Source organism: Callithrix jacchus, chromosome 12 (genome assembly GCF_049354715.1).
Source record: "Callithrix jacchus isolate 240 chromosome 12, calJac240_pri, whole genome shotgun sequence".
Lineage (NCBI taxonomy): Eukaryota > Metazoa > Chordata > Mammalia > Primates > Cebidae > Callithrix > Callithrix jacchus.
In genome coordinates this window covers 56,374,489-56,399,077 of record NC_133513.1, presented here as the reverse complement: position 1 = coordinate 56,399,077, position 24,589 = coordinate 56,374,489, and the positions used below count along the sequence as shown (strand labels likewise).

The window sequence follows — 24,589 nt, the reverse complement described above, 5'->3', positions numbered from 1 at the left end:
ACTACGCCCAGTTAATTTTTTGTATTTTTAATAAGGATGGGGTTTCACTATGTTGGCCAGACTGGTCTCCAACTCCTGACCTCGTGATTCGCCCGCCTCGGCCTCCCAGGTGCTGGGATTACAGGCATGAGGAAGTTTTATTCTCAAAAGGACCCAAAAGAGCAGCAGGAGGTACCTCTCTCCGACCTGGTAACCCAGGCTGCTAAATTTTTTTTTTGAGATGGAGTCTTGCTTTGTCGCCAGGCTGGAGTGCAGTGGGGCAATCTCGGCTCACTGCAACCCCCCCCCCTCCCGGGTTCAAGTGATTCTCCTGCCTCAGCCTCCCGAGTAGCTGGCATTACAGGCACACGCCACCACGCCTAATTTTTGTATTTGTAGTAGAGATGGGGTTTCACCATGTGGGCCGGGATGGTCTAGATCTCTTGGTCTCATGATCCCGCCTTGGCCTACCAAAGTGCTGGGATTACAGGTGTGAGCCACCGGCACTGGGCCCAGGCTGCTAAAATCTACGCCTCTGGCTGTAAGCCTCCAACAGCAGTAACACAATGGACTGTTTAACTGTTATTTTATTAAATATCTTCAGTTCAAGGTTTCATTGTAACAAAGCTATGAAGGGTCTACCAACATTCAGAACAAATACTATTTTTAAATTATTTCTATATCATGCAAAAATTCTGCATCAAATGCCTTCCATTTCTTAAAAGGTGATTTTTTTTCATAGTCTATTGTCTATAGATGCTGACATTAGCCCCAGAAGAGGAGTAAGAATGCTAAGAAGTAGGGCTGGAGCAGCCATATGAAGCTATGGGTCTCAATAAATTCTAAGACCATATGTGTTCAAACCAGCAAAACGAAACCCTGTGGTGAAGGGATCTTCGTGCTGGCACTGCAGACTGCAGGGCAGGAAAGGGCTAGGGCCCAGGGGCTGGGACATGCATGAGGTGCTCGGAGGAACCTGGCTAAATCCAAGCACCAGCACCTGTGAGTCTGCTCTCTTCTCAGCTGTCTCCCAAGTAAACCTGTAGCTTTGCCTCTTCTCCCAACTCTTGTGCCTCCTGAAAGTAGTCCAGAGAGCTGGAATCTACCCACCTTTACCCCAAAAGTGCAGATGTTTGTGCAGATAAATCTGCAGTGTTGTTTTGAGGGAAACCAAGGCCATAACCAATTGCTCCTCCATTATCTTCTCTGCTATCAGCTTAGGGTATAGATCTCTTCCTCCTGGAATGGAACTCCTTGAGCACAGAGGGACAATGAAGGTAGAAGCCTTGGCTCTGGACACCTCTTTTGGGTTACATGCGGGGAGGTGATGCCCATGCAGATTGTCCAGCAGTAAGTCTATACTTCAGTTGGTCAATAAAGAGGCCTCTGTAAGGACGCCTCTTCTTCTTGCCAGAGCAGTCAGGTCAATCTCAAAGACAGGAAAAGAGATGGACGTGCAGTAAGGAAGAATAAGAAGGGAGGCAGCCCCAAGGGCAGCCTGAATGCATAGAAACGACCATCACCTCTTCTCCCTCTGCCTCATTCCTCCCATTCCACAGTGGCACTTGGCAGAGTGCCCAGGCCCAAATGAGGGTCAGCATGGGACCACCACCACGAAAAGGCAAGACAAAGATGGTCCAGATCAGCACAGAAACAGAACCGCCAAAGGCGGCACGGGGAGCCCTGACCAGGGCCCGGCTCTCTCCTTGCTGAGTTAGAAGAAAACATGAAGCAAAGCAGCAGCAACCCCACCCCCTCCTAGCTGCAGGCATAAGGCCTCAATATCAGGGCCCACATGCATTGTGCATCCTATAGAAATGGATGAGTGAGTGAGTGCATGTCAGACTAACACGAGGTTTCTCATCGGCTTCATGACGGGCACACTTCTGCAGCACCAATTCTCTTCCCTTCTACACTAAATGAGACAGTACAGCAACGTCCGGGCCCTTAGTCCTGAGGCCACCACTTCTCAGCTGCCTCCACAGCAGGCTGGGAGCTCTGCGTTCTCTCCCAAGTAGGTCTGATGGTCACGATGTTCTCATCAGCCTCATTCTAGGCACCTATGCAAGTTCCAAAGAAGTCCATTCCTAGACCTGGGGTAAGCAGGCCACCTCAGGAGCTGCAATCACATCACGGCTCCCAAAGCTCTGTCAGAGTTCTTGCCTGGTCCCCTTGAGTCCATGGGGACCAAAGGCCAAGCTCACCTCTTCAAGGCTGGTGGGTGAGCCTGCTGCTCATGCCAGGATGGACCTCATGCAAACTCCTGCCTTCTTGCCAACCCAAGGGCTGTCGGTGGTTTTAAAATGCATCATGGTATGGATTCCTTTTTTTTTAAACAATCTTTTTTTTTTTTTCTTAAATGTAAAAAACACCTCGGTACAGCAGAGACAGACACGAAGGGCGGGCGGGAGGGCTGCATGCAGGGGCGTGCATTGGCTGCTGCCGCTTTTGTAATTGAATTGTTTTAAACCTCAAACAAACAGGACTGCCGCTGTCACTCAGGCCCTCCAGAGCCACTGGCTGCGAAGGTTCGACCTCTGGCTGGAATCTCCTAATGCCCCTGTCAAACAGGACAGAACGTGGTAACAGAACAGAGGACAATGAGCACACGGATGAGTTCCAGTGACTTCAGCACGCTATACACGTTGCCAAGTCTGCCTGAGAAGGTGGGGAAAGTGGGTGAAGCTAATGTTTAAATACAAAACTGCCTCCCATTTGCTGAGCACTTAACTGTTTTACTTACAGTATCTTACTTAATCCTCACAATGATTAAATGAGGTAGGCACCACTCTCTGCCTTTTTTTGATAGCTAAGGAAACTCAGTTTAGGGAGGGGAAGTAACTTGTCTGAGGTCACCCAATTTGGAGTCATGGAGCCAGACCCCAGTCTGTCTGATTTCCAAGCGTAACTTATTGAAACCATTCTGCCCAGGCTTTGCCAGTCCTCTGGGATCACACACCTGAACTCAGGACCATGTGACTCTAAAGCCTATAGATTTTCTATTCTGTTAGCTGAGTTTAGATTTTGTAAGGCTCCTCTCCCAGGCGACCTCCCAGCCTTCTCTTCTTCCTCTGACCCCACCTGTCTGTCCCAGGCCCTCCCAGCCCCTCTCCCCCATCAACCAGGTGCACCTGTGGCTGAGCTCACTGCAGCGGTGCGGCAGGGGCCCCTGAGCAGTGATAGTGGACATTGAGCCACTTGCCATCCCGACGGTGCCAGACCCGGGTCTCTTCCGACTGGCTGGTACGAGGCCGACCCTGCCCGTCGATGTACTGGGTGAGGCGGATGTAGGCGATGCATGCTGCGTCCTCCCCAATCACGTGGACATGTGGGTTTAGGATGGTGGTATGGATGGGCTTGCTGTTCTTGGACAGGACTGCAGGGCAGGGTGGGGTAGGTAAGAGGACATCAGGCCTGGGCACCTGCATTTTACTCCCAGCCTGTACTTCCAAGTCTTACCATCTCCCCAGCACCAAGTCCCCCCAACACCCTCCAGAGGCCAAGATACCACATTACATTAGTCTCCCTTATCCAAAAGGAACAGAAAATGGGTAACAATGGTAGTAGCAGCTGCTCTTTTAATAAGGCATTGTGCCGGGGGTTTTACATGCCCAAGCTGTATTTCTTGGTGAATAATATTTTATTATAAGATAAGAAAACAGGTTCAAGGAATAATTTGCTCAAATCACACACCTGAACTCAGGACCATGTGACTCTAACTAAAGCCTATAGATTTTCTATTCTGTTAGGCTGAGTTTAGATTTCATAAGGCTCGGCTTGCCCCCAGCTAGGGCTGCAGAGCAAAATCATGAACTTAAACCATTCAAAATTGATTTGTAATTTTTTTTTAAAGGCACCAAAGCTGAAATAGAATCACCAAAGCACCAAGCTCAGGATGTTCCCAGGTTCTCTGGGGAAAAGGCAAAAGAAGGTGGATTGCCATTATTAGCATATGCTGTGAAAACTGTTGCTTTTATTGAGATTCACATTTTAGTTCAATTCAAATGTCAGACAGGGGCTACATGCCACCTTCCTAGAACTAATATAAACTCTGGAATTGCTTCTGGCGAATAGAATTACTTAGATAGCTGAGAGCTTACATAGGCAGCTAAGATGTGTTGGGTGGGAGTCAGCAGAGAAGTTAGTGACTAACTACAACTCAGGGCAGGATAAGGAAGGCCCCCCATAAAGTGGGAAGAGATAAAAATAAGGAGGGGGAGGGTCTCATAGAGAGGAAGATGGGAGGGCATGATGATTCAGCTTCTTATCCCCTTATCTTCCATGAACTGTCCAGAATGTACACCCGCCCCCCATACAGGATGCCTGCCTTCCTCCATAGTCAGGAAGATTCTAGCCACAACTTCCGATCTCACAAATCACCAACAGTGCCCTGGTTTGCACATTCTTATCCTGATTTTAATTTCCTCTACTGTGAAACCTGTAGACACAGAGCTTAGTTCTTACATGCTGAGATCATTTCAACCTAATCTCAAAGGGTTTCCAATCCTTCTTGGAAAGAGGTGAGGCTTAAAGAAATAAGTGAACTTGATGGTGGTGACTGGCATTGCGACAAAGCAGCTGCAGAATGAATGGGCACTTGGGGATCAGGAGCAGGGCCCTCAAAGGTGCCTGTTTATGACTATCCGGGCACAAGGAGGCAAGCATATAGAGTAGAGGTGCAGCTTGAAGGTCAAAAAAGGAAAAGTGGGCAACTGGGATGAGAAGGTGAGCAGGAGACAGAAGCAAAGGGGTGAAGGGGCAGGCAGGAGTATATCAGCAGCACGAACCCACTCACGATTCTCAAAGTAAAACTTATGGAAATCCATCCCCTCCACGAGGTTACCAAGGGCCTCAGGCTCAAAGGAAGTGAGGCCTGGATCACAAATCTTCCTGCAGTGGGGGAGAAAAAAAGGCAGCCTGTCAGGCTTCTATGGAGTGACTTGTCTTCCTTACCCATCAGTGGTGTCTATCCAGTAGCAGCAGGCTAGACAAGTCAGTGAAGATCTTCCAGGCCTGCCTATTGAGTCACTCAGCCCTGTGCTTTGGACCCACCGCCAGGACACCATGGGTGAGCTCAGGGAATCTACCTGGAAGAGCTCCCAACTTAGGAAAGCTTAATTCAGATACTTTGCCCAAAGTCTAACTTCCGTTTCCTCAGGGTCCTAACTGTTGTCTGGAGGCAGGGAAGGCCTTGGGAGATGACTTAGATTGGTGTCTACTTACGTGTAGGCCTCAAAGTCCCCATTGTTGATGGCTTCAATCAGCTGTTCTGTGATCTTAATGATCTCCTGTTTTCGCACTGTGGGGGAGAAAAATCCATCAATTTACTTACTGGGGAACCTCCCAAGTGACAGAGAGCCTTCCCCAGTCCCCAGGGAATCCCTGTGATCGCTTTAACAAAGCCATCCCTCTTCTTGGTCTCTAGGGCCCTTGGCAGGAAGAGTGAGCCCACCTTCCCTTCTACCTTCCTCTCTGCAGTCTGCAGAGACAATAACTACCTCCTCCTGAAGCCCAGCCATTCATTACGGATCTTTGGCCTTTGCCTCCCTCTCCAGCAACAACCAGGTTTGGAAAACACGCTTGCCTTTAACAGGTGAGGAGACTGGTACATCCTGAATGCTGTGAGGCCCTCCCCTGTATGAGCAGCCTCTCTCACAAGCATCTCCCAATAAGGCTGCTTCCACCCCCAATTTACTTCTTTCACCTGAAGGGGCTCAGTCAGGTCTCAATCACCACCCCTACTCTTAGCCCTCATTCTAAGAGTGAGTGGCCAGGACCCAGCCCTGGGCGACAGGCAGCCTGACAGCAGAATCCAGCTACGGCTGGGGTGCCAAAGGACCAACAGAGCCCTAGGATGGATGCTTCCCACTGCTCATCAACTCCATAGGGCTTTTCTGGGAGGAATGATCCCAGAATTATAAAAACTTGTGACAAGCCTCTACCTGAGAGGCTGCTCCGTTTACCTCTCAAGGCTTGGGAAAGCTGTACATTTCACACCAGCTCTCATGCCAGGATGTTCCTCAGGAAAATCAGAAAGAGCTCAGACTGACAGGCAGGCAGAGATGGTGCCCCCCAGAGCCCTCCTCCCCACCCCATCCCAAGCCAAGGGACAGGTCCTGCCAGCAAGGGCTTCTCTAACAGGGAATACCACTAGCAGCAGGGACTGCCGCCAGGGTGAGAGGGCTCAGATTGAGCTTGGACTCATCCTAACCTGAGCCCTGGGCTGGCCCAGGCTACAAGCCTTTCCTATAGGAGCAAAAGGCTGCAAGACAACTGCAAGCGTTAGACCACCACCACCACCACGGCCCAGCTGGGCCAGCACAGCCAAGCAGCATAGCAGGAACAGGGCAGCGCAGCCAAAGGCGCATCCAGGAGGGGCCCCACAGCCATCAGCCCTGCTAGGCCTCAGCTCCAGGTGAGCAAGCAGTAGGTTAGGGGAAGCAAGAAGCTCAATCAGCTTCCTAAAAGCAGCAGGCAGGTATGCACCCACAACACACACACCCTCTCCAAACCCCCTAGACCCATCTAGAGGACCTGACTGGGGCTCCACAGGTGAAGAGGGTTGTGCTTAGAAACTCTACAAGGATAGATGGTGGGAGGAAAGGCAGCAGACAAAGGCATCCTCCAGCACAGATATAACTAGAAATGCGAGGATGAGCTACTGAAGACCCAGCGAGGCACTGTATCAAGACTTCTACTGTCTCGTCTGTTTTGTAACAAGGCTCTGAAGTGCGTGCCATTTTATTTCCACATTACAGATAAGGAACCTGTAGCGCTGAGAAGTTAAACTTCACACTCTTGAAGGCAGTGTAGCTAGGATTTAAACTCAGATCTGTCTTGCCTCTGACCCCATGTTCTTAATATGTTATGCTGAGCCTCAGGAAGCACTACATCCCCAACACAGTTCCTTGCTGGCATAATTTCCTCCATCACCCCACTCCCACCCCCACAGACCTGACTTCTGACTCTGCCCTTCTTCCTGGCTCACTGAGGCAAAGTCCATGGCATATCCCAGGGGCTTTCTACACCCCCAACCCCCAGGCCATGTTCTTCCACCCACTCTTCCTTCTTTGGGCCCCAGACTCAGGGGCCCTGGCACGGTCTCAACAGCACCTCTAATCGTCCCCCCACCCCTAGCAGACACTGTGCTCCCAGAGCTTACTACCATGGGCAGCTGGGCTGGGCTGACAGCTCTGGTGGGGGTCCCTTAGGGGCTTCAGGACGAGCCAGGGAGACGGAAGCCATAATATGCCTCCCTCACACTTACTGGCTGAGGAGCAGAGAGAAGGCTGGGGCTGCATGCCTGTAGAGGGGGCTGTTCTGTCCCGGGAGCTCCGTCCTTCAGGCACCGAGCTGCCATTCCCAGTGCGGAGCGGGGCAGCTAGCCAGCCAGGGCAGGGCAGGGCAGGGCAGGGCAGGGCAAGGCAGAGCAGCCAAAACAAACAGAACAAGGCAGGTGAGCGAGCAAGCCGGACAGGACCCGAGCCCGTGGCGCTGCAGAGCCGGGGCAAGGGGACGCCTCGCGTCGGGCTGCTGTGGACACTGGACCACATCCCATGCCGCCACCTCTGCCAGAGAGGCATCCCAGCTGATGGCACCAGGCAGGTGCCCATATCTGGACTGTGGCTTCCAGACAAGCCTTACAACAGCCTGTCCAAGGACCCCTGCTCCCAGGGAAGATGTTCCAGGGGGCCAGGCCACAGGGTCCAGAGTGCCCAGCAGTGCCGGAATCAAACCGATCTGACCTCTCTCGCAGGGCCCTGGAGCTACTATGGTTCCCTTCCTTGTAGCTTTCTGTTTTCGATTTTTTTTGGTTCCAAAAGGTTTGGTGTTCCCTTGCCACCCCGGACATGCTCTCCCAGCTCTGGACCATAGTGTTCCTCTGTTTTTTCTGCTGGCCTGGCCCAAGGTCACTTACTAAATTCAGGCAAAGGGCAATTCCAGGAGGTCCAACCAAAAAGCAGGACCGAGATTCCCAGGGGTCTGGCTTGCCATGCCCTTCCACCCCCCCCACCCCGCCCCGAGCACTCTAGCCAGGTCCAAGCTTAGGCTGGTGGTCCTTACGGGGTCACGAGGACATGACCAAGTGTAGTCTCACAGATGTCAGATTCATTCCAACACCATCATTCAGGCCAAGATCTTAGGACTAGAGTGATCAACTCATCTCAGTGTTCCCAGGACTATCTGGGTTTTACATTTATTTATATATTTGTGTGTGTTCTTTTTTTTTTTTGAGACAGTCTTATTCTGTCATCAAGTGCACTGGTGCAATCTCAGCTCATTGCAACCTCTGGGTTCAAGCCATTCTCATGTCTCAGCCTCCCTAGTAGCTGAGATTACAGGCCCCCGCCACCACACCTGGCTAATTTTTTTTTTAGTAGAGATGGGGTTTCACCATGTTGGCCAGGCTGGTTTCAAACTCCTGACCTCAAGTGATCTGCCTGCCTTGGCCTCCCAAAGTGCTGGGATTACAGGTGTGAGCTACCGTGCCCTGCCTATTTATTTGTTCTTAAAAATTTTTTTCAAAATACAGACACGGTCTTGCTATGTTGCCAGGCTGGTCTCAAACTACTGGCCTCAAGTAATCCTCTAGCCCAGCCCTCCCAAAGTTCTGGACAGGTGTTAGCCAGCACTCCTGGCCCATTGCAGTCCTAAAACCAAAAGTTCTGGGTCCAGGAAAACTAAAACGACTGGTCACTGTATTTATGACTCATGACACTTACGGGCTACTTTGGCAGGGACTTGGGATACCCCTGTTCTGGGATGGCACTTCATTATTAGCAATAGGAACAGTTTTCTTAGCCCTGGCCCCTGGAGAATCTCTAGCTTAGCTATTTTAGACTTGGGGTCAAAGAAGAGAAGCCTCTTGCCCAGCTCAGCAACACCAGACAGGGGCCTCATATCTTGGCTCCTGGAAAGTAGCTTTTAACCACGCCCTCTTGTAGGGGTACAGAAGCCACCATTCCCAGTTCTGAAGGCAGAAAAGGCAGGTGCCCCATTGGAACCCAGGTACCTGGGGCACTGCTGGAGTCCTTCCCCCTCCAAGGGCCAGCACCTACCTTTGAGGTCCTCATCTTCTGTGGTGGTATTGCAGCTCTCTGTGGAGCCCTGTAGGCCAAAAAGAACATGTTTCTATATGCTCCATCCCTTGGAAGCCAGAGGAGCAAAGCAGAACAAAAGCAGAGTTTGTGCTCCTACAGAGGTACAAGGAAGAATAATGGAAGGTTCTGCTTTCACCCTGGCTATCCGACTTCCCGAATCCTCTCTCTAGTCTTCCCCAACTTGGTAAATGGCATTATCTACCCAGTTACTCAGGTTAAAACTGGAATCATCCTCAATCCTTCTCTTTCTCTTTTCCCTTTATATTCAGATCACTCGATCTAAAATAAAATCTTTGGGTTCTGCTTCCAAAGTAAATCCATGTCTTACCTCTTTACTTGCAATGCACAGCTATAACCTGAGTCCAGGCCACCAGCATCTCACACCTGAACCATGTCACAGTTTCATAGTCTAACTTCCATGCTTGCCTCCTCCCCAGGGTTCTTTTTTTTGAGACGGAGTTTTGCTCAGGCTAGAGTGCAGTGGCATGATCTTGGCTCACTGCAACCTCTGTCCCCCAGGTTCAAGCGATTCTCCTGCCTCAGCCTCCTGAGCAGCTGGGATTACAGGCGCACGCCACCATGCCCAGCTAATTTTTGTATTTTTAGTAGAGATGGTGTTTCATCATCTTGGTCAGGATAATCTTGAACTCCTGATCTCAGGTGATCCACCCGCCTCCCAAAGAGCAGGGATTACAGACAGGCATGAGCCACCGCATCCAGCCCTCTCTAGAGTTCTTGATCATGATGTGGCCAGACTGATGTTCTGAAGTGTCAGTTAGATTCTATTACTCCTGCTAAGAACTCCCAATAGCTTCTCCTTACTGTTGAAAGAAAATGCAAACTCCTACAAGGGCCTCCAACCTCATCACTTCCCTATGGTTCTCCCCGGCTCACTCAAGCTCTTCCCTCTGCTTGATTACATAGGCCACACCACAGCTTCAGTTCCTTCTGCCTACAGCACTCGGCCCCAGAGCTGGCCTAGCTGCCTCCTTCCCACCCACCATTCAGGTTTTAGCTCAGATATCACCTCCTGAAAGAAGCCCTCTTCTGACTACTTAATTCAAGGCCCTGTTCTCTTTACTTTGGTGGAGTTTTTCTGTTTTTCATTTCTTAGACAGAGTCTTGCTCTGTCGCCCAGGCAGGAGAACAGCGGCATGATCTCAGCTCACTGCAACCTCCGCCTCCCAGGTTCAAGCAATTCTCCTGCCTCAGCCTCCCAAGCTGGGATTACAGGCACGTGCCATCATCCCCAACTAAATTTTGTATCTTTAGTTGAGACACGGTTTCGCCATGTTGGTCCGGCTGGTCTTGAACTCCTGACCTCAAGTGATCCGCCCACCTCAGCCTCCCAAAGTGCTAGGATTACAGGCATGAGTCACTGCACCTGGCCCTCTCTCTACTTTGTGCCATTTTCTTCAGATTACCTATTGCCATTAGATTTTTATCTTATTATTACTGAGATGAAGTCTCGTCCAAGCTGGAGTGCAGTGGTGTCATCTTAGCTCACTGCAACCTTTGCCTCCCAGGCTCAAGCAATTATGGTGCCTCAGCTTCCCAAGCAGCTGGGACTATAGGCACGTGCCACCAACCTGGCTGATTTTTTGTATTTTAGTAGAGACAGGGTTTCACTGTGTTGTCCAGGGTGGTCTGGAACTTCTGAGCTCAGCCGATCCACCCACCTTGGCCTCCCAAAGGGTGAGGATTATAGGTGTAAGCCATAGCACCGGCCTATCTTATCTATTTGCTTACTGTTTTTTTATCTGCCTCCCCTGCACCCACTGTTTGAACAGGGAATTTGTCTTGTCACCTCTGCAAACCAGAGCCATGGATGGTGTCTGGGCTCAAGAGATGTTTAGGAATGCTGGTGAAAACACCAAGGGTACAAAAGGACCAGGCCATGGAGAATGCTCCAGGGTCTAGTGATGCTCTTGCCTGTTTTGTTTTTTTTTGGTGAACATTTATTCTCATTTAAACTTCACAACATATGGAGGAAGATTCTATTATTAGCACCCCCAATTTGCAGACAAAGGAAACTAATGTGCAGGGCCAGGATTCAGATCAGGTCTGCCTGCAGAACCTGGGCTCTGTAAGGTATAATGCCCTTCCTCAGGAGCAACTATGGGCACAGGCTACCTTCGGCCAAACCTCTGCAAACATGTCAGCCTCAGGGTGCAGCATGTAGACCCCTGGGACCCAGCTCACCTGTCTCCTGCTGACCTGGAAAGCAGGAGACAGGCTCGGGAGCCACTCACCTTGATCCCATCTGTAGCGTTGTGTACCACAGTGGTTTGTGGCTCCTGTGAGAGAAGATGAAAATTACCCTTCCAACTTGGGGACAGACTATGGCTCTTCCCTGAGGAGCCCCACCTGTACCCCATGATTCCTGCAGACCCTATAATGATCACTGAGGCCTGCCCACCAGCCATCTCCAGAAGACAAAATGTCCTGGCTCAACTGGGGTCCTGGACAGCTTGGAAAGCCCTGGATTTTGGCAGCAGCACTGGCTAGTAAGAAAGAGAGGCCCGGCAGGTGCAGGTGGGTGCCAGGAGGCTGAGAGGGTAAGAGCCTCTATCCCTGATTCCTGTCGGTTCTGAGGGCTCTTTTCACATAGGGATCTCATGGGGCAGGTACACTGGAGGAGCTGTGGGACTGAGGGCACAGCTCAGTGTTCATCATGGGGAGTGTGCAAGGCAGGAACAAGGGGAGAAGAATGAGGGGGTCTCCCAGAAAGAGCCAGGACACGAGGCCCCCTCAGCAAGCTGAGCCTGGAGAGCTGTTCACTGTGCCCGCCCTCTGCCTTCCCTAGTTCCTGGCCCCATCACCACATCAGGCGGCACAAGGGTCTGCAGGAAGGAGGGAAGTAGCAGGCACCATCACCCCTCCATCTTTCCCAGTCTCCCCTCTGCTGACTCTCTTGTTAGCCACCACTAGCAGAGGGAGCTCCAAGAGCACAAAGAACCCCTGGAGGAGCCCAGAGAGAACTCAGCCAGCACGAGGCGCTCCAGGAGCCCAGAGACCTCAGCAACATCCAGAGGTGGGGACCCCAGCCCTCTTTCCTGTTCCTGGCTTTGCAAAGGAGAGGAGGAGGCAGGTTTTACAATGAGGCCTCCAAGAACTGATGTTCAGGTTCCAAGAAAGCTCCTACCCTCTCCTTTCCTAAGCAACTCACCTTCCCAGCCCCCATAGCAGACCCACTGGGGGTCCCGGCCCGGGCCTGGGAGGTTTAGCAGAGAGCCCTGATCACTCCTCCCCCCTCCAGCGAAAGGAGCAGGAGCAGCAGTTCTGCCATGCGGGATGGAGCACGGCCAGGCAGGACAATGAAGGGGAAGGGGCCTGCAGGGCAGCACACAAAGCAGCCTGCTCTATGGGGATGAAGAAAGGAACAGGCCCAGGAGGCCAGGGAGGGGGCACAAGAGGAGAAAGAGGGAAGGGGCAGGAGGCAGCTGGGGGCAGAGGCGGAGAAGCCGTAGACAGGAGGTACCATGGCCGTCTGCAAGGGCGCGGGCTCTTGGGCTGGGCTTACGAGACTGTTTTTGTTGTTGCTCTGTGGCTGAGACAAGAAAACAGATGGTTTAGTTCCTCCAGAGTCCCCAAAGCCACTCAGGTTCAACTCCCAGACCTCCCTTGCCCCCTGGCCTGGCCTGAAGGAGCTAGGCCTGAGGTGGCCTCCATAACGCTGTGCAGATGGGAGCAATGGCTAGAGAGATGATCAGAGGAAGGAAGTATTTGTGGGGCCCAGAGACCTGGCTCTGGGGGCACCCTCAAGGTGGGACCAGCCCAAAGACTTGTTTTAAAGCATCTCTCCAGAAATCTCTGCTTACGCCAGGTGCCATGTCATTGCACAATCCACATCTGACCCAAACAAGTTCAAGACCTTCCTCCCACTGTACAGGGGAAAGGTGGGGGGTAGTTTATAAGAAAGAACAAAATTCAGAAACTCTGGTCCCCTGTCTGTGGGCAGTCTCCTGCTGCCCTTTCAACCCAGCACCTGTATTTCCTTCTTACAACACCAGCTTGAAGCCTGAAACGAAGAGGAAGGAGAAAAGTACACTTGGCCTAAGAGATAGTATCCAGAGGATGGGGGTGGAAGTCCATTTCAGACACAAAATGCATTCACTGACCCCAGGGAGCAGATTCAGGGCTGGGCTGTTCACCTTTCTGCCTGACAAATCTTAGAGCTGGTCGGCTAGAAGTAAGGGCAGTGTTCCAAGGAGGGGCAGGTGAAACCCAGCAGGGCTGTGGCTGTAGACCCAGAATCCAGCACCCAGGACAGAGTAGGCCACGCACAGGCCAACATTCCCAGTAACACCATGACCACCAGGGATATATCTTTGCCTTTCAAAACTACATGGTGGTAGCGAGGTGCAGTGGCTCACGCCTGTAATCCCAGCACTTTCACAGGCCAAGGTGGGTGGATCACCTGAGGTCAGGAGTCCAAGACCACCCTGGCCAACATGGTGAAATCCCATCTTTGCTAAAAATACAAAAATTAGCTGGGCATGGTGGCAGGTGCCTGTAATCCCAGCTACTTGGGAGGCTGAGGCTGGAGAATTGCTTGAACCCAGGAGGCAGAGGTTGCAGTGAGTCGAGATGGTGCCACTGCACTCCAGTCTGGGTGACAGAGCAAGACTCCATCTCAAAGAAACAAAAACAAACAAACAAAAACATTACACAGAGGGCACAACAAGGGAGGGGCAAAGGGAGGATGGAAGGAAGGAAGGAGGCCGATCTCCAGGTCAGGGAGCCATATCCATGTGATGTTCTCTGCCTCTGATAGTTCCCTAGCCAGCCTACTCAATCTCACTGATGTCCAGTGGCGTTGGGGGCCACTGAGGCGCAACCTGATGCCTACGAGTTCTTCAACAGGCAGTGAAACACATGTGTGGCTGTGTGCCCTGTGTCCCTGCACAGGGCACAGCTGATGCATCGACAGAGAGAATGTGTGTCTTCTCTCCTAAGACACATAGAAAGCATTCTGACTGTCCTACTTCTTGCCTGGAGGCCTCTTGGACCAGACCTGAAGCCATCCACTGCCAGCTTGCTGTCGATAGCTCAGACATCCCCAAACCCAGTCTAGGCATGGAACCTCAAGCCAGGCACCAAGTGACTCCACTGAACAAGACTCCACAGACCATGCAGGCTAGAGGAGTCCCAGGAATAGTGAGACGGTGGGTCTAAACTCACAGGAGCTCTGCTGTCTCCCACTTCCAGCAGGAAGAAGCAAAGCCCACCTAGCTCAGTGACTGATGCTGACCTGTTTGCGGCTGGTTAGAGAGGGCTGCCCTACTTGTAAATCCCAGCTGAGGCTAAGACCCTCACAGGGGGCAAAGACTCCAGGGGGCCAAGACTCCAGGGTGCCCATAAAACCTGCAGAGGGCTGGGATGTCACCCAAGTGGCCCCACCTCTGGTTTTAATGGATGGTTTCGTAATGACTCAGGCTGCTGTGTTCCCCTTGATGCCTTGTGTCCCGTGAGAAAGATGAGTTAGCTGTCCCCCTGAGGGCTGGGTGGGCAGGATGAAACACTGGGCACAGCTGGAGAATGGGATTTGCATGGGGGCAGGAGATCGAGACTCACAGGTGGGAGCCTGCAACCAGCCCCTCTGCCCACCACACAGTTGCCCTCCAGCTGCCAGTCTGTAAGAAGCAGCTGCTCATGCCTGGGAAGCAGGGCCTCTCCTTCTGAGCAACAGTGAGTAAGGGTCTCTCCCTTGCTTACCACCTGGCCCCAAGTCCCTACCAGCTTCATGTCCTTCCCTGGGCTGCTGGGGGCTGTCGAAGCTCCACAGCAGGGGGTGCTGTACCACCCCTTCCAATGCCCACTTTTTAGGCCACTGGGTGACCTTGGGTAATGGCCCCCGCCTGGCAGGACAGGCCACACCTGCCCACACAGCACAGACATGCAGTGAGGATGAGTGAGGCACACACACATGGCAGAACAGGTTTGCGTGGCTGGCAGGCGGGCGCAGGCAGCATGGAGTGGGCGATGGGTGGGCAGGCAAGGCTCACCATTAGGTGCACGCTGGAACTCGACTTCCTTTTCTGGACACACCACAGCAAGAGGGAAAGAGAAGGGGAAAGAGGAGGTAAGAAGAGAAGCACAGAGACGTTGCAGGTTAGCGCACCAGCGTGGGCTCTGCATCAGGGAGAAAAGAGCGGAGGGAGACCCGGAGACCAGCACCAGAGGGTTAAACAGAACATGGACTGACAGCACTCACACCCTCCAGACCCCAGCAGGGAAGAACTCTTTTGCGGTCAGTTTCGTAGACACAGATTTAGTATCTTCTAGAGATATCTCAGCCTTGCTCAGAAAAAGCCTCCTAAGGAGATTAAGTCACAAGTCTGTGAGGGTAGTAACATTTTGCTACAAATTTACAGATTTGGGTTCATAAGGTTAGCTTACCCTGTAATGTTATTTATTTTCTCTCATTACCAGAACTGTCTGAAGTTCAAGGGAGCAGCCACCAGGGAAAAAGCAAAAGCTACCATAGGCTGTCCTCAGCTTTAAGAAAATTTGACTTCTGACTTTGCTGCACCCCTAAACTGCTTTTTAGATCAAGATGCTGAGCTTTTGAAAATCACCTACAGTTGAATGTTGACCTCCTTTATTTTGTCAGTATAGCCACACCTGTTTAAAATATTTGAATTTTTTTATTGCATTTTGCAATTTGTGGGAAATGGAAACACAGGAGTGCCAGTGATTAAAACTATAGTGATCACAAAAAGGCAGGGATGTAAGCCACTGGGAATGTTGAAAGCAGTGATTCCTCAGCCTTAACTAGACGCTCACAAACTTTATGTTCAGATGTGAAACAGACACATCAGGATGAAGACCACGTGGAACACTAAAAATATATCCCAGAAGACTGCGTCTAAAAGGTGAAGAGTAATTATGAATTTCACTAATTAGCTCATTGGGGGTAAGGTCCCCCTGGAATATGTCTGCCTGTTGTTCAACTTTTGCACATTCTTTGGACAATACCCAGCAAACACTGAGGGCTGTTTCAGGCAGAGTAGACAGAGCTGATGAACTATTCCTGCCCTCAAGGGCCCAGCAGTCTTTAGAAGACATTTTCAGGGATGTATTATAAACAAAAAAAAGAGGCTACAAATATTAGATCTAAAGAAAAAGAAAAATCTAAACATAGTTAGGCCTCTTTTACATTGGCCTTTTATGTATGCATGTATGTATGTATGTATTTTTTATTTTTATTTTTGAGATGGAGTCTTGCTGTCACCCAGGCTGGAGTGCAGTGGCACGATCTCTGCTCACTGCAACCTCTGCCTCCTGGGTTCTTGCAATTCTCCTGCCTCAACCTCCCGAGTAGCTGGGACTACAGGCGGATGCCACCATGCCCGGCTAACTTTTTGTATATTAGTAGAGAGAGACAGGGTTCCACCGTGTTGCCCAGGCTGGTCTCAAACTCCTGAGCTCAGGCAATCCACCCACCTCAGCCTCCCAAAGTGCTGGGATTACAGGCATGAGCCACTGCGCCCAGCCTATTTATTTTTGACCAAGTCTTGTTTTGTTGCCCAGGCTGGAGTGTAGCGGCATGATCTCGGCTCACTGCAACCTCTGTCTCCCAGGTTCAAGCAATTCTCCTGCCTCAGCCTCCTGAGTAGCTGAGATTACAGGCACCCACCACCACGCCTAATTTTTTGTATTTTTAGTAGCCAGGGTTTTGCCATGTTGGCAAGGCTGGTCTTGAACTCCTGACCTCAGGTGATCCACCCACCTTGGCCTCCCAAAGTGCTAGGATTATAAGTGTGAGGCACTGTGCCCGGCCTTAAATTGGCCTTTTAAATATACTCAAATAGATTATTTTATTTCTAAAATTATCCCTCAAAAAAGAGGGGGTTTCCTTATATTCATATATATATAATAAAGGTAGGTGTGTGTGTACCTCCTTATCCCTTTACCCAACTGAAGTGTTACTGCTTTCAGAGAAGGTTCCTATATTATATATCTTTGGAATTTCCACAGTACCTAGCAGCATGCCTTACAGTTAGCATACAGGCAAGCAAAGTTTGCTGAGTTGAGCTGGGTTTTCTGACTTTGGTATTTCCCAGGCTACAGAAGAGCACAGGTTTCTAACTTGTACTGAATCATAGCCGCAAGAACTCTGCACAGACACTCACTCACCAGGCCCAGTCTTGGTTCTGGTGATTTTTCAGGGACATGTTTTCAAAGGCCATTGCAGGATCTTGACCTAAAGCAGATTTTTGACCAATGGGGAGTAAGTTCTCAGCTTTCTCCTGGCTCTCTTTTTCCCAAATTGTCTTGCATGAGGACCTGAGATCACCCTTTTCCAAAGACTGTTTCTTAGGTTACTGAACATTTTTCAATTTCCCTCTCCATTCTTTCAGGGATTTGCCCTTAGCCACGCGTAGCTGGGCTCCCTCCGAACCAGCACACTACCACATTGTCTAAATGTGAGATCTTTTTATTATTTTTTTTTAGAGATAAGATATTATCTATTGCCTAGGCTGAAGTACAGTGGAATGATCACAGCTCACTGCAGCCTCAACCTCCTGGGTTCAAGGGATCCTTCCACTGCAGCCTCCTGAGTAGATAGGACTACAGGTGCACACCACCATGCCTGGCTAAATGCCAGATGAGTTAAGAATCATATCTCACTTTTACTTTAAAAACTCTGTATTTATTTAAAATGTTAAGCTAGAAAAGAGTTCAAACCTTTTTCTCATAACTAAACAAAATAATTCATATAATACTTAGGGAAATAACTATAACCTTTCCTTTTTCTTGCTTTTTTTTTTTTTTTTCAAAGATAGGATGGCCATTCTGGCCCGGGACTAGAAGAAGGCACAAGTTGTCCTACACTCTCAGGATCTGAGTTTGTGGTCCCTTCGGTCTCATCCTCACAAGTGGCTCTTACTCTTCCACAGACCCTGGGTCACTGGCATCCACTTTCAAATAAATCTAAATAGAAGCTAAGTCCCCCAAATCAAGAGCACAAGATAGACTAGCTGCTCAAACCAAAGCTAGTATTTTGAACATCTTGCAGAAAGCTTCTGAACAGCGAAAAAGAAATCGCCCTATGGACACTTAAGCCGTAGGAACTGAGGAAGGCAGAGTTGGGAAGGGAAGACAGATCAAAAGAAGAATCCATGACGGTGAAAGCTCAAGACTGTATGAGAACTCCACAAGCCTCCCTCCTAACAGTGATCAAAACCTTGACTTTCAGGAGAGCCTGGAAAGGTTGAACTCCGCACATCCTGCTTTGTCCTCTCCTTTTCGTTTCTTGCCCCTTTGATGTAGCCACAATATTGTTATTTACCTGTTTCATATTATAAAAGGACTTCAGCTAGTATACAAGCAATTTGGAAAACAGAGAAGGGGTATGGGAAAACCACTCACACTCCTAGCAATCTTCCAGTATTTTTAAAAAATTCAATTTTTTTTTTTTGAGACAGATTCTCACTCCCTCACCAGGTGCCAGGCTGGAGTGCAATGGTGCGACCTTGGCTCACTGCAACCTCCGCCTCCTGGGTTCAAGCAATTCTCCTGCCTCAGCCTCCCAAGTAGCTGGGACTACAGGACCGCACCACCATGCCCAGCTAATTTTTTTGTATTTTTAGTAGAGATGGGGTTTCACCATGTTGGCCAGGATGGTCTTGATCTCTTGACCTCATGATCCGCCTGCCTCAGCCTCCCAAAGTGCTGGGATTACAGGCGTGAGCCCCATGCCCGGCCAAAAATGCAATCTTTTAAGATGTCATTATTGCCCAGGCGTGGTGGTTCATGCCTGTAACCCCAGCACTTTGGGAGGTTGAGGGAAGCGGATCACTTGAGCTCAGGAGTTCAAGACCAGCCTGGTCAACGGGCAAAACCAATTGGCGAAACCCTGTCTCTACTAAAAATACAAAAATCAGCTGGGCATGGTGGCACATACCCACAGTCCCAGCTACTCGGGCGGCTGAGGTGGAACAATCACTTGAGCCCAGGAGGCAGAGGTTGGGGTGAGCCGAGATTGCACCACTGCACTCCAGCCTGGGGGACAGAGTGACACCCTGTCTTAAAAAAAAAAAAAAAAAAAGATATCATTGTAAGATATAATATACAAGTATATGCCTTACCTTTTTTTTTTTAATTGAGATGGAATCTTGCTTATGTTGCCCAGGCTGGACCTCCTAGGCTCAAGCGATCCTCCCACCTCAGCCTCCCAAGTAGCTGGGATTAACAGGCATGAGCTGCCATGCCTGGCATTATGCCTTACTTAAAAAAAAATAGTATTAAAAAAAATTCTGATAACAGTAATGCACAATCTAGATGAGAAATGCAGAAAAATGTATAAGAAAAAAAGTTTCTCAAATTCCCATTACCCAGTGAAGTTTTACTGTTGACACTTCAGTGGGCTTTCTTCCAGTCCTTTTCCTCCCCGCATATTATATACTGAATAAATATCTACAAACACGTTTCTTCAAACCAAATTTAGATGATAGTGTATGTACTCCTTTATTTTTTTGAGACGGAGTTTTGCTCTGTCACTAGGCTGGGGGGCAGTGGCATGATCTCGGCTCACTGCAACCTGGTTCGAGTGATTCTCCTGCCTCAGCCTCCCAAGTAGCTGGGATTACAGGTGCGTGCCACCACGCCCAGCTAATCTTTTGTATTTTTAGTGGAGACGGGGTTTCACCATGTTGACCGGGATGGTCTCGATCTCTTGACATAGTGATCTACCCGCCTCGGCCTCCCAAAGTGCTGGGATTACAGGCGTGAGCCATCGCACCCAGCCGAATATTAACTTTTTAATGGTTTATTAAATGTATTTCCCATAATTATTTAGTCATTTATTTATTTATTTTTAAGACCGAGTCTTTCTTGCTCTGTCGCCCAGCTGGAGTGCAATGGCGCAATCTTGGCTCACTGTGGCCTCCATCTCCCAGGTTCCATCGATTCTCCTGCTTCAGCCTCCCAAGTAGCTGGGATTACAGGTACACGCCACCATGATTGGCTAATTTTTGTACTTTCAGTAGAGACCAGGGTTTCACTATGTTGGCCAGACTGGTCTCAAACTCCTGACCTCAGATGATCCATCCACATTGGCCTCTCAAAGTGCTGGAATTACAGGTATGAGCCACTGCACCCGACCCATTTATTTGCTTTTTAAAAATCTTTTTATTTTTAAATTCAAAAACATATTTAAGAGTTGAAGGGTATCACTACGTCACTTGGCTGGCCTCAAGTTTCTGGACTCAAGCAATTCTCTCCTGCCACAGTCTCCTCAGTAGCTGGGACTACAGGTATGCACCACTGTGCCTGGCTCCTTACTGGCTTTTGAAATTGTCTCCAGTCTTGTTTTTGAAACAGAGCCTCAATCTGTCATCCAGCCTGGAGTACAGTGGTGTGATCGTGGCTCACTGTTACCTCAACCTCCTGGGCTCAAGCAATCCTCCCACCTCAGCCTCCCAAGTAGCTGGGACTACAGGCATGTTCCACCATGCTTGGCTAATTTTTTTTTCTTTTTCTTTTTTTAAGAAATGGGGTCTCGCCGGGTGAGGTGGCTCAAGCCTGTAATCCCAGCACTTTGAGAGGCCGAGGCGGGTGGATCACAAGGTCAAGAGATCCAGACCATCCTGGTCAACATGGTGAAACCCCATCTCTACTAGAAAATACAAAAAATTAGCTGGGCATGGTGGCGCGTGCCTGTAATCCCAGCTACTCAGGAGGCTGAGGTAGGAGAATTGCCTGAACCCAGGAGGCGGAGGCTGCAGTGAGCCGAGATCGCGCATTGCACTCCAGCCTGGGTAAACAAGAGCGAAACTCTGTCTCAAAAAAAAAAAAAAAAAAAAAAAGAAAGAAATGGGGTCTCACTATGTTTCCCAGGCTGGTCTCAAGCTCCTGGGTTCAAGCAATCCTCCCACCTTGGCCTCCAAAGATTATAGGCATGAGCCACTGTGCCCAGCCTCCAATCTTTTCACAGTTATAAATAATGCCATATTGAACATTTTTCTGGTTTTAGCTTTTCCCTATTTTGAATTATTTCTTTAGGAAAAACTTCCAGAAGTAGAATTACAGGGTAAAAGAGTAATTTTTATGGTTCTGACACACAGGCTGTTTTAGAAAAGACCACTCTGGTTTCACTACTATCACTGACTAAAGAATCCAAAAGTGGCACCTTGCTTCAATGTACATTTCTCTGATAATAGTGAGGCTGGAAATTTTTCCACATTTGTTATCCAGTTCTACTTCCTTGTTTTCAGGTTGTCAGTTTATTTTCTTTGATCACCTATCTACTGATTTTGTTTTGGTTTTTTTTTGAGACAGAGGGTCACTCTGCCCACCAGGCTTGGAGTACAGTGGCGTAATCCTGGCTCACAGCAACCTCTGCCTCCCAGGTTCAAGTGATTCTCCTACTTCAGCCTCCTGAGTAGCTGAGACTACAGGTGTGCGCCATCACACCCGGTTAATTTTTGTATTTTTGGTAGAGACAGGGTTTCGCCGTGTTTGCCAGGCTGGTCTCAAACTCCTGGCCTCAAGTGATCTGCCCACCTCGGCCTCCCAAAGTGCTGGGACTACAGGCGTGAACCACTACACCTGGCTTATCTACTGGGTTTTAAAAGAGATTATTTGTTACAAAAACTCTTTCAATAAAAATATTAACCCCTCCCGGGCCAGGCGCGGTGGCTCATGCCTGTAATCCCAGCACTTTGGGAGGCCGAGGCGGGTGGATCACGAGGTCAAGAGATCCAGACCATCCTGGTCAACATGGTGAAACCCCGTCTCTACTAAAAATACAAAAAATTAGCTGGGCATGGTGGCACATGCCTGTAATCCCAGCTACTCAGGAGGCTGAGGCAGGAGAATTGCCTGAACCCAGGAGGCAGAGGTTGCGGTGAGCCAAGATCGCGCCATTGCACTACAGCCTGGGTAACAAGAGCGAAACACGGTCTCAAAAAAAAAAAAAAAAAAAATTAATCCCTCCCATCACAATTGCTGTGAATATTCGGTTGGCCTTTTAATTTCGGGTGGTCACTGGCCTCTGGTCCTACCATGATATTGAAGCTCTTTTCTCAAAAGAATGTAACATAAAACTCATTTACTGAGCACATAGCTGGGTCAGGCACATAACACATCACAGGGCTAGGTTCCCCACATGTCTTAATTTAGAGCCTCTTACCTAATGATCTGTCTGCCCAGCTCTGGTCCTCAGCATTCCTGGAAGAGCTGCTGCTGCTGGACATGTCTATTCTTCCTCCACCGCTCTGTTCTTTCTCCATTTCCTTTGCTGACTCTTCTAGCCTTTTCTTAACACAGAATCCCCAAATTTTGCCTTTACCAGACTCTTAAACATTCATGTCCTTTGGATTCATGAAATTCAGATTCTGCCTCCTAGCCAAAGTCTCCAGAATGTGAATTCCAAGCTGGGCTCTGGATGTGCATGGTTTTAGCTGGCTCCTTGGGCTAATCTTATGTGGCTATATGTGACCTTCATTTTTGAGACCAGTAGTATCTACAAAGTTCAGCTAGAAACCTGTTCCTCAGCCAGGCACAGTGGCTCATGCCTATAATCCCAGCACTTTGGGAGGCTGAGGTGGGCGGATCACGAGGTCAAGAGATCGAGACCATCCTGGCCAACATGGTGAAACCGTCTCTATGAAAAATAAAAAAATTAGCTGGGTGTGGTGTTGCGCACCTATAGTCCCAGCCACTCAGGAGGCTGAGGCAGGAGAATTGCTTGAACCCAGCAGGTGAAGGTTGGAGTGAGCCAAGATAGTGCCACTGCATTCCAGCCTGGCAACAGAGCAAGATTCCATCTCAAAAAAACAAAAAAAGGGAGGCCAGGCATGGTGGCTTAAGCCTGTAATGCCAGCACTTTGGGAGGCCTTGGTAGGCAGATCATGAGGTCAGGAGATCAAGACCATCCTGGCTAACATAGTGAAACCCCCTCTCTACTAAAAATACAAGAAATTAGCCCAGCGTGGTGGTGCACACCTATAATCCCAGCTACTCAGGAGGCTGATGCAGGAGAATTGCACAAACCCAGGAGGCAGAGGTTACAGTGAGTAAAGATCATGCCATTGCACTCCAGCCTGGGTGACAGAGAGACTCCATCTCAAAAAAAAAAGAAACCTGTTCCATAATGGTGCCTTTATCCATCCTCTCCCCTCCACCTCGGCAGTCACTGCTTTATTTCAGATCTCATTTTATGCAATTGCTCTTCCCTTCAGCCATAAAGAAGATACTAAAGTTCCCAGAATCATCAAGCTGTTTCAACCTTGTGTCTCTTCACATTCGCTCTTCCCTCTGCCTGGAATATCCCTTCCCTCCTGTCTTCTCCTTAACCCAGCAAAATGTAGCTAGTCCCTCAAGCTGAACTCCTGGGCCATCTCCTTTCAAAGATTATTGTTCTGGTTTGGATGCTTATCTGTCTGCTCGTCTAGTACCTGCCTGGTGCACACCTCCCCGAGACCTCAACAGACTGCACAGAACCAGTAGCTGCCCTGTGTCTTTCCCACTGTGAACATCTTCGAGGGTGGATTAAGTTTTGCCTTCCCAACTCTTGGAGGCACAGCAGGTATCTTTTTTTTTTTTTTGAGACAGGGTTTTGCTTTGTCACCCAGGCTGGAGAGTACAGTGGCTCGATCTTGGCTCACTGCAGGCTTGAACACCCTGGGCTTAGACAATTCTCCCACCCAGCCTCCCAAGTAGCTGTGACTACAGGTGTAAACCACCATGCCCAGCTAATTTTTGAATTTTTTTTTTTTTTTTTTTTTTTGCAGAGACAAGGTTTTGCTATGTCGCCCAGGCTGGTCTCAAACTCCTGGACTCAAGCAATCCTCTTGCCTTAGCCTCCCAAAATGCTGGGATTACAGGACTGAACCACGGCACCTGGCTGGCCAAATCATTTCTATCAGCACTCTCACCATAGCTTCCCTGCTCAGTGGCCTATGGTATTTCCCATGGTCTGACACAGAAACTTCCAATTCTGCCTGATAAGACTGATCCAACCATATTTTTGACATCCCTCTACCACATACCCTGTGTTCTCATTGGGCAGAGAACATCAATATGTATGAGAACGCATACAAATATAATTTGTTGTTTTTAAGTTAAAGAAATGGCATGTTCTCAATGTATTTATTTTATTTTGAGATGGAGTCTTGCTCTGTTGCCAGGTGGAGTGCAATTGTGCGACCTCGGCTCACTGCAACCTCCACCTCCCAGGTTTAAGCCATTCTCCTGCCTCAGCCTCCCAAGTAGCTAGGACTATAGGCACACACCACCACACCCAGCTAATTTTTGTATTTTTAGTAGAGATGGGGTTTCACAGTGTTGGCCAGGATAGTTTCAATCTCTTGACCTTGTGATCCACCCACCTCAGCCTCACAAAGTGCCTGGATTACAGGTGTGAGCCATGGTATTTATTATTATTTATTTATTTATTTTCAGACGGAGTCTCGCTCTGTTGCCCAGGCTGGAGTGCAATGGCGTGATCTTGGCTCACTGCAACCTCTGACTCCTGGGTTCAAGCCATTCTCCTGCCT

General features: G+C 49.4%; 1 protein-coding gene across 50 annotated transcripts in view; it reads right to left on the bottom strand.

Moving 5' to 3' along the window:
• Positions 1-548: 548 nt before the first annotated feature.
• Positions 549-24,589, bottom strand: part of CAMK2G (calcium/calmodulin dependent protein kinase II gamma) — a 62,420-nt gene continuing 38,379 nt past the window's right edge. For 9 of the 50 annotated variants that reach the window (XM_035267906.2, XM_035267910.2, XM_035267913.2 and 6 more), the window contains 9 exons: positions 15,089-15,121; positions 12,562-12,630; positions 11,333-11,377; positions 9,039-9,087; positions 7,247-7,360; positions 5,203-5,278; positions 4,775-4,869; positions 3,111-3,355; positions 549-2,539 (listed from right to left, as the gene is read on the bottom strand). In XM_035267906.2, coding sequence (XP_035123797.1) covers positions 3,123-3,355; positions 4,775-4,869; positions 5,203-5,278; positions 7,247-7,360; positions 9,039-9,087; positions 11,333-11,377; positions 12,562-12,630; positions 15,089-15,121 — 714 coding nt within the window. In that variant the 3' untranslated portion in view covers positions 549-2,539; positions 3,111-3,122. Of the gene's footprint in view, positions 2,540-3,110; positions 3,356-4,766; positions 4,870-5,202; positions 5,279-7,246; positions 7,361-9,038; positions 9,088-11,332; positions 11,378-12,561; positions 12,631-15,088; positions 15,122-24,589 lie in introns of all 50 variants that reach the window. The other 41 variants (XM_035267908.3, XM_035267914.3, XM_078345574.1 and 38 more) reach the window with 14 other exon arrangements.